The 8,897-nt window shown below is 45.5% G+C and overlaps 1 protein-coding gene across 1 annotated transcript in view; it reads left to right on the forward strand.

Annotated features, from left to right (window-relative positions):
• Positions 1-3,932, forward strand: part of GINS2 (GINS complex subunit 2) — a 74,787-nt gene extending 70,855 nt beyond the window's left edge. Inside the window, exons 4-5 of the mRNA XM_053700984.1 lie at positions 3,206-3,332; positions 3,583-3,932. Of these exons, the coding sequence (XP_053556959.1) occupies positions 3,206-3,332; positions 3,583-3,708 (253 nt within the window). The 3' untranslated portion in view covers positions 3,709-3,932. The remainder of the gene's footprint in view (positions 1-3,205; positions 3,333-3,582) is intronic.
• The last annotated feature ends 4,965 nt before the right edge of the window (positions 3,933-8,897 follow it).

An 8,897-nucleotide genomic window follows, 5' to 3' on the forward strand; every position in this document is an offset into this window, starting at 1 on the left:
GTCTGCTTTGGTCGAATGACTGAATGACATGTGAGGGGAGGAGCTATATAGCAGCTCTGCTTGGGTGATCCTCTTGCAGCTTCCTGTTAGGAAGAGATATATTCCATAAGTAATGGATGACCCGTGGACTGACTACACTACAAGAGAAATAAATTTATCAGGTAAGCATAAATTATGTTTTCTTGGGAACCATAATAGATTCCCTATCAATGAAGATTTTTCTGAAAGAAGTCAGGAAATCAAAGATTTTCTATACTTGTCTAGCTTTTCAATCCACTCCTCGGTTATCAGTGGCTCAGTGCGTGGAGGTAATCGAACTGATGGTGGCGGTAATTTACATCATCCCGTTTGCTCGGTTCCACCTCAGACCACCTGCAGTTAAACATGCTCAGGCAATGGAATGGAGATTATGCGGATTTTTCTCCTCGATTAGTTCTGGAGCAGGAGACAAGGGATTCTCTTCAGTGGTGGTTGTCTCTGGATCATCTTTCCCAGGGAACCTGCTTTCGTAGACCATCTTGAATGATAGTGACAACAGACGCCAGCCTTCTATGATGGGGAGCAGTCTAGGGCTCCCTAATGGCTCAGGGAGTGAGCGATCTTCAATGCTCTTCTGGCCTGGCCCCAGTTAGCCTCGGTCCAGTTTATCAGGTTCCAGTCGGACAACATATCTTCAGAGGCTTACATCAATCATCAGGGAGGAACGAAGAGTTCCTTAGCAATGACGGAGGTAACCAAAATAATTCAGTTGGCGGAAACCCACCGTTGCTGTCTGTCGGTGATCCACATCCCAGGGGTGGACAACTGGGAGGCGGATTTCCTGAGCAGGCAGACCTTTCATCCGGGGGAGTGGGAACTCCATCTGGAACTGTTTTCCAGCCAGTTTCTCAAATGGGGTCAGCCGGAATTGGATCTCATGGTATCTGCAGAATGCTAAGCTTCCGAGGTAAGGGTCGAGGTCCAGGGACCCTCAGGCGGTACCCTGGCGGTACCTTGGACCTTCAGGCTAGCATACCTATTTCCTCTGTTTGCTCTTCTTCCTCGGGTCATAGCTCGAATCAAGCAGGAGAGGGCCTCGGTGATCCTCATTGCACTGGCTTGGCCTCGCAGGATTTGGTATGCAGATGTGGTGGACATGTCATCTCTGCCACCTTTGAGACTTCCGTTGAGTAAAGACCTTATAATTCAAGGGCCCTTCCTTCACCCAAATCTAATTTCTCTGAAGCTGACTGCTTGAAGATTGAACGCTTAATTTTATCCAAGCGGGGCTTTTCAGAATCAGTCATAGAGACCATGATTCAGGCTCGTAAACCTGTAACGAGAAGGATTTACCATAAGATATGGCGTAAATATCTCTATTGTTGTGAATCCAAGGGCTACTCCTGGAGTAGTTAGGATTCCTAGAATTTTGTCCTTTCTCCAAGAGGGTTTTGAGAGAGTATTATCGACAAGTTCCCTAAAGGGTCAAATTTCTGCCTTATCTATTTTGTTACACAAACGTCTGGTAGATGTTCCAGATGTGCAATCTTTTTGTCAGGCCTTGGTCAGGATCAGGCCTGTGTTCAAGCCATTTAATCCTCCATGGACTCTTAATTTAGTTCTTCAAGGGGCTCCGTTTTGAGCTTATGCATTCCTTCGATATTAAGTTGTTACCTTGGAAAGTTTTATTTCTTGTTGCTATTTCTTCTGCTCGCAGTGTGTCAGAGCTCTCGGCATTGCAATATGAGTCCCCTTACCTTATTTTTCATTCAGATAAGGTAGTTTTACGTACTAAATTAGGATTTCTTCCTAAAGTGGTTTCTGATCGGAACATTAATCAGGAGATTGTGGTTCCTTCATTGTGTACCTCTCAGAAGGAAAGGCTTCTGCACAATTTGGACGTGGTTCATGCCTTAAAGTTTTACCTGCAGGCGACGAAGGAATTTCATCAGTCTTCTGCTTTGTTTGTGGTTTTCTCAGGAAAACGTAAGGGACAGAAAGCTATGGCTACTTCTTTCTTTTTGGCTGAAGAGTATCATACGTTTTGCACATGAGACGGCTGGACAGCAGCCCCAGAGAGTTACGGCTCATTCCACAAGGGCTGTTGCTTCCTCATAGGCATTCAAGAATGAAGCTTCTGTGGAACAGATTTGCAAGGCTGCTACTTGGTCCTCTCTTCACACTTTTTCAAAGTTCTATAAATTTGACCCTTTTCCCTTGGCTGAGGCCGCTTTTGGGAGAAAGGTTCTTCAATCAGTGGTGCCTTCAGTTTAGGTTCCCTGTCTTGTCCCTCCCGTTTCATCTGTATGCTTACCTGATAAATTTCTTTCTTTTTTGACACAAGTCCAAGTCACGTCCTGTTTTTGAGTAGAAAGGCTGTTGGTTATAAACTTCAGACACCTCTGCTCCTTGTTACTTCCTTTCTCTCCTTTACTTCGGTTGAATGACTGGGTTGGGAGGGAAGAGAGTTGATATTTAACGGCTTTGCTGTGGTGCTCTTTGCCGCCTCCTGCAGGGCAGGAGAGGTATTGCCAATAGTAATTAGATGATCCGTGGACTCATCGTGTCAAAAAAGAAATACATTTATCAGGTAAGCATAAATTTTCTTTTTTATTAATGTAGGCTGGAAGAGTTTTTAAAAGGCCACTAGAAACGTGCATTTTTCTGTTTGAATTTAATCTCTGGTATAAACAGTTTTTTGCTATTTTACCTGGTCATGGAAAACACAGGCATTTTGATCTTCATTCCACAGTCATAGGAAGTTTACTTCAAGCCGGGACACAAAACAAACTGGTTTATCATCTACAGACGATGCTAAAAGCTCTAGGGCAGGATTTTTAAACTCCAGGCCTCCCTAACAGGCACAATTTTGAGGATATCTGAACTGAAGCACAAGTGAATGAATCAGCTGATTTAGTAAACATGGTTATTTTATCTGCTCACACCCTAGGTAATCAAGAAAATCTGTCCTGTTAGGGAGGCCTGGGGAGTGTAATTGAAAACCTCTGCTCTGGAGGTCTTTAAGCAGTAGTCAAGTATTTGTCTCAAACTTTCACAAAGCACTACAGATTTGATGTGCATATGTCATTTTACACATTGTAAGCCCTGTGGGTGGGTCTCAGTATGTTCCGTTACATCAGCCTGGAAACAGTTTCTTATTTGAAGAATGATTTCTAGAGATGTTGTAAGATTAATTTTCTACATTTTATTCTCGTTGTCATAACAGCGCCTCTGATAATATCCCTAAAGCAGATGAGATCCGGACCCTTGTTAAAGACACATGGGATACTCGAATAGCCAAACTCCGGCTGTCTGCTGACAGCTTTGTGCGGGAGCAGGAAGCTCATGCCAAGGTATGAACTGGTGCAAAGTGGAAATTATTTAGACAAATTTATTTTCAAACATAGTGATACATCTACATAGTTGTTCTTTTATAACTTCCTCATCTAACTTCCCTTTTAAAAACTATATAAATATATTAAGACAATTATTATTATCTTATGTCTACCATTAGAATCGGGCCTTTCAAATGTGGCTAACTGTTGGCTCTTTAAAATATGCGTTCTTTGGTCTTTCTGTTAAGTTTTATTTCTACTTTGCCAGCTGGATAATCTAACACTGATGGAGATAAACACCATTGGAACTTTTTTTACGGAGTCCTTAAACCACATGTACAAACTACGCACCAATCTGCAGCCTACAGAGGATGGACAGTCACAGGATTACTAACCCACCATTGTTGTCTGAATCAATAATTTAAAAAGCAAAAGTGTAATTAGCCATGAACTGATAAAACCACCAAATGTCTATTTGCTTCCTGGCATGATTGAAGCTTATGTCCTATTTGTATTTTTTTTTTTTCTTCTATGTAATTATTATTATTATTATTTTTTTTTTTTTACTAAAAATAAATATCAATTTATGATGTCATCCAAAATGCCACATAACTAAAATGGCACTACTTTTTTTGTTTCACTTTGACTTTTAATGTTCTAATTATGGAATAAGCAAAGTTCCACACAACTGCTCCATGTCTCAGCGGAGGTCAATACAGAAGGAGAGGGGAAGACCACAAGTGCCACACTGCAGCAGGGTGCGTGTTGTGAAGGTTGAGCATACCACTAATGTAAAATTTCAATATTCCAAAATGTCTGCACTCAAGGAAAATGTAAAAAATAACTTGCTGTAACATTTAAAAATGAGAACACTTAGAGGTTATTCTAACCGTGCACACTTTCTGCAGATTATGGGCACCCATAGACTACTTGTCCTTCCTTGCTTACTAGATTTAAAGGGAAAGCCACCTATAACTTATGTCATATTGAGGCAACAATTACAATTTTCTTTTTGAACAGGCGAGGCTGCTCTTTTAAGGGAGAGGTCACATGTCCTGTGGTTATCCGATTACCTGTCAGAGCCATGTGCATATGGAACAATATCATGGGGTAGCCCTATGTTGCTCTCCAGAATAAATAAATAAACTTGAGACCCCTTATTTGAAAGCAGCAATCCTACTCTTTCAAATTAGTGGTCCTGTGTCCACCTGCTGCCATCTAATAGTCACAACAATGAGATGCCTCTGAACTGTGGTTATATTTTTGGGGCTCTGATGATTTCCATCTAAAGGGGAGGAGAGTCCACGGCTTCATTCATTACTGTTGGTAATTAAGAACCTGACCACCAGGGGGAGGCAAAGACACCCCAGCCAAAGGCTTAAATAGCTCCCCCACTTCCCTCATCCCCCAGTCATTCTTTGCCTTTCGTCACAGGAGGATGGTAGAGGAGTTTCGGAGTAGTCTCTTATGGAGGGTAGTACTCTTCGCATTGGGACTGGAGTTTTAAGTAGTCCTGTTAGCCTCTCAGTGAGAGCCTGGGCGAAAGTTAGAGTCCGGAGATGCAGGGAGAGTCTTTCTGCGAAACCATCCCAACTCATATTAACAGCTCCATAAGCAATCAGCGTTGACAAGTTTTGCTGCCTGCTTTCTTCACTCAAGTCCATGTCAGGAGCGAGACTACTAACCTGTCACACTTGAAGGGCTGTGTTCCTGTTCCACGGCGTAGATTCTGGTAAGATCGTTCAATTTTTTTGTATTAATAATAACATAGAAGACAGGGTCACAGTGTGGCGCCTTTTTATCTTTACAGAATCAAGGGTTAATATTCCTGGAAGAGGGATTATTAAACGGGGGGGGTTATACATGATATCGTTTATTGTGTCATTGCTGCGTCATGTGCGAGATGAGGCTCTGTCAATGGGTGGAACTTTCAGGTTACTTGCGGAATTTTTGCGCAACCTTTTGTTTGGCACGTTTTTCCATAGTGCAGGGACGGTCCTGCCAGGCATTCCATGTGACTGGGTGTGGCTATCTATCCTCTCTGTTGATCTGTGGCGCAGGAGACGTAGCGGTTTCTGTAGTTCGGGTCCAAGTAGGTGGTGAGTGCCCCGGCCATTGGTGGTATAATGGTTCCTTTTTTAGAAATTGTTTACCCAAACGCGCAAGCGATGGAGGACTCTCCTTAAATTCTCATTCCTGTGTTTATTGTGAGGAGGTTCTGGTAGATCAGCCTGCTCAACTATGTTCCACATGCCTTGATAAAGTTACAACATCTAAATGTAAACAGATGTCTAGTACTACTGAGCCGTCTACCTGTGAGGGTTCTTCATCCTGGGAGGTGCGTTCCCTAAATTCATCTCTGATTGCACATGCAGCGCCCTGGGGTCCAACCGTTACTCCTTTGGGAGAGATTCTTTGGCCATCAGACTTTGCGGACCAACTTTTATTGGCTGCCTTACCACGTTCTGCTAATCGCAAGTGTAGGGTTTATCAAAGAGGCCTGGCCCAGGGTTTGTCTATGACGATGGCTGATCCAGAGGCGCTATACGATAAGGCCCACTCAGACTCTTTGGAGGAGGCCCCTTCTGGGTCGGAGTCCGTGTCATCTAAACCTCCGGCGGCAGAGAAGCCTGGTTATAGGTTTAGGATAGAGAATCTGCGCTTTCTGCTACAGCAGGTGCTTGCTATTCTGGAGGTTCCGGAACCTAAGATACCGGAGGAACCTGCGAATTCTAAGCTTGACAAGGCATAAGAGGACAGGGTAGTGCCTCAGTCTTTCCCGGTTCCCGTTAAGATGGCAAATATTAAGAATGAATGGGTGCGATTAGGGTTGTCTTTTTCTCCTTCTTTTAAAAAGCTGTTCCCCGTTCCGGACTCTCAGCTTGAGCTGTAGGGGATCATCCCTATGCTCGCGAAGCGGACGACTATTCCCCGCGAGGATAGTTCATCGTTTAAAGAGCCCATGGATAAAAAGCTGGATAACATGTTGAGAAAGATGTTTCAGCACACGGGGCTTGTTTTTCAGCCAACAGCAGTCTTTTGCGGCGGTCTCTGGAGCTGCGACATATTGGTGTGAATCCCTGTGTGAAATGGTCGAGGGGGAGGCATCCATCGAAGAGATACAGCAGAAGATTAAGGCGCTAAAGGTCGGCAATTCTTTCATCTGTGATGCCGATATGCAAATTTTTCGCCTGAATGCCAAGGTGTCAGGTTATTCTGTTTTAGTGTGCAGGGCTCTGTGGCTAAAATCTTGGTCTGCGGACATGACCTCTAAAGTGAGGCTGTTTTCCCTGCCTTTTCAAGGAAAGATCCTGTTCGGTCCAGGATTGGATTCGATTATATCCACGGTTACGGGAGGCAAGGGAGCTTTCCTACCGCAGGATAAGAAGGCTAAGCCTAAGGGATCTACTTTTCCTCCCTTTCGTGCGGACAAGGGCCCAGTGCCTGGAACCCACCGTGAAAGCTGACCAGTCCAAGGGATCTTGGAAGCCGGCTCAATCTTGGAACAAGTCTATGCAGAGCAAGAAGCCCGCTGAGACGAAATCAGCATGAAGGGACGGCCCCCGACCGGTCTCCAGATCACGTAGGGGGCAGATTATCTCTATTCTCAGAAGCATGGTTGCAGGACGTTCAGGACGCTTGGGTTCTAGTTGTTTCCCAGGGTTACAGGATAGGGTTCAGATCCCATCCGCCTAAGGGCAGATTCCTCCTGTCAAACCTGTCTTCAAGACCAGAAAAGAGAGGCCTTTCTAGAGTGTGTGTGAGATTGCGCCTCTCTCTGGGTTAACGTACCAGTTTCTCTAGCAGAAAAGGGTCTAGGGTACTATTCCAACCTTTTTGTTTTTTCAAAGGAGGGCATGTCCTGCCCGATTCTGGACCTAAAGTGTTGAAACAAGTTTATGAGTGTTCCATCGTTCAAAATGGAAACAATCAGATCTTTTCTGCCCCTAGTTCAAGAGGGACAGTTCATGACAACTGTAGACTTGAAAGATGCTTACCTTTATGTGCCAATCCACAGGGACCACTTCATGTTCCTATGACACTTCCATTTTTTGGCCCTTCCCTGTGGTCTGGTAACGGCCTCAAGAGTCTTCATGAAGGTTCTGGGGGCTCTGCTTGCAGTCGCCAGATCCAGGGGCATGGCGGTGGCACCTTACCTTGATGACATCCTAGTTCAGGCGTCGTCGCTCAGCCTCGAGGGCTCTTCTTCTTCTGCTCCAATCTCACGGTTGGAAGGTCTACTCAGGAAAGAGTTCCCTGGTTCCCAGCAACAGGATGAAGTTCCTGGACACGATAATAGACTGTCCATGAAGATATTTCTCACAGATCAGCGACGCAGGAAGCTTGCGTTCACCTGTCTTGCCCTTCAGTCCTCCACAAGCCCATCGGTGACTCAATGTATTGAGGTGATAGGTCTCATGGTTTCAAGCATAGATGTCATCCCATTCGCCAGGTTCCATCTCAGACCTCTTCAATTGTGCATGTTGAGACAGTGGAACGGCCATCATTCAGATCTATATCACAGCTGCTATCCATGGATGCTCGGACTCGGAACTCCCTCTCCTGGTGGATTCGTCCGGAGCAACTGTCCATGGGGACATCCTTCTTGAGACTGTCCTGGGAGATTGTGACCACGGACACCAGTCTGTCAGGATGGGGGAGCTGTTTGGGGTGCCAGGATGGCACAAGGAAAGTGGTCTAGGGAGGAGTCTCCTTCCGATCAACATCCTAGAACTACGAGCAATCTACAATGCTCTTAAATCTTGGCCTTCTCTGGGGTCGGTCAGATTCCAGACCAACATCATTACCTCAGTGGCTTACATCAACCATCAGGGGGTACGAGGAGCTCCCTCGCTATGAGGGATGTGTCTTGGGTTCTGAGGTGGGCGGAGTCCCACGACTGCTTCGCTCTCAGCAATTCACATTCCGGGTGTGGACAACTGGGAAGCGGACTTTCTCAGCAGACAGTCCTTCCATCCGGGGGAATGGTCTCTTCACCCCGAAGTGTTTGCAGAGAATTGCCACAGATTGGGAACGCCGGAGATAGATCTAATGGCGTCCAGACTAAATTGCAAAATACCTTGATACGGGTCGAGGTCCAGGGATCCCCAGGCAGAGCTGATAGATGCCTTAGTGGTTCCTTGGGGATTCAGCCTAGCTTACATTTTTCCTCTGTTACCACTTCTACCTCGCATAGTGGCACACATCCAAACAGAAGTGGGCCTCTGCCATTCTGATTGCTCCTTCGTGGCAGCAGAGGACGTGGTTTGCGTATCTGGTGGGGATGTCGTCCTCTTCGCCGTGGAGGGTTACCCTGTCGCAGGGATCTGCTCTCACAGGGCTCCTTTCAGCATCAAAATCAATTTTCTCTGAGGCTGACTGCATGGAGATTGAACGCCTAGTCTTAGCCAAGAGAGGCTTTTCTGAAAGTGTGATTGATACTCTAATTCAGGCAAGGAAGCCAGTCACTCATCGCATCTACCATAAGGTGTGGAGGGCTTGTCCTGGTGTGAGAAGCATGTATATCCTTGGCATAAGGTGAAGGTATCCAGGATTCTGTCCTTTTCTCCAGGATGGCTTGGA

The sequence above is a fragment of the Bombina bombina genome, chromosome 1, assembly GCF_027579735.1.
Source record: "Bombina bombina isolate aBomBom1 chromosome 1, aBomBom1.pri, whole genome shotgun sequence".
Lineage (NCBI taxonomy): Eukaryota > Metazoa > Chordata > Amphibia > Anura > Bombinatoridae > Bombina > Bombina bombina.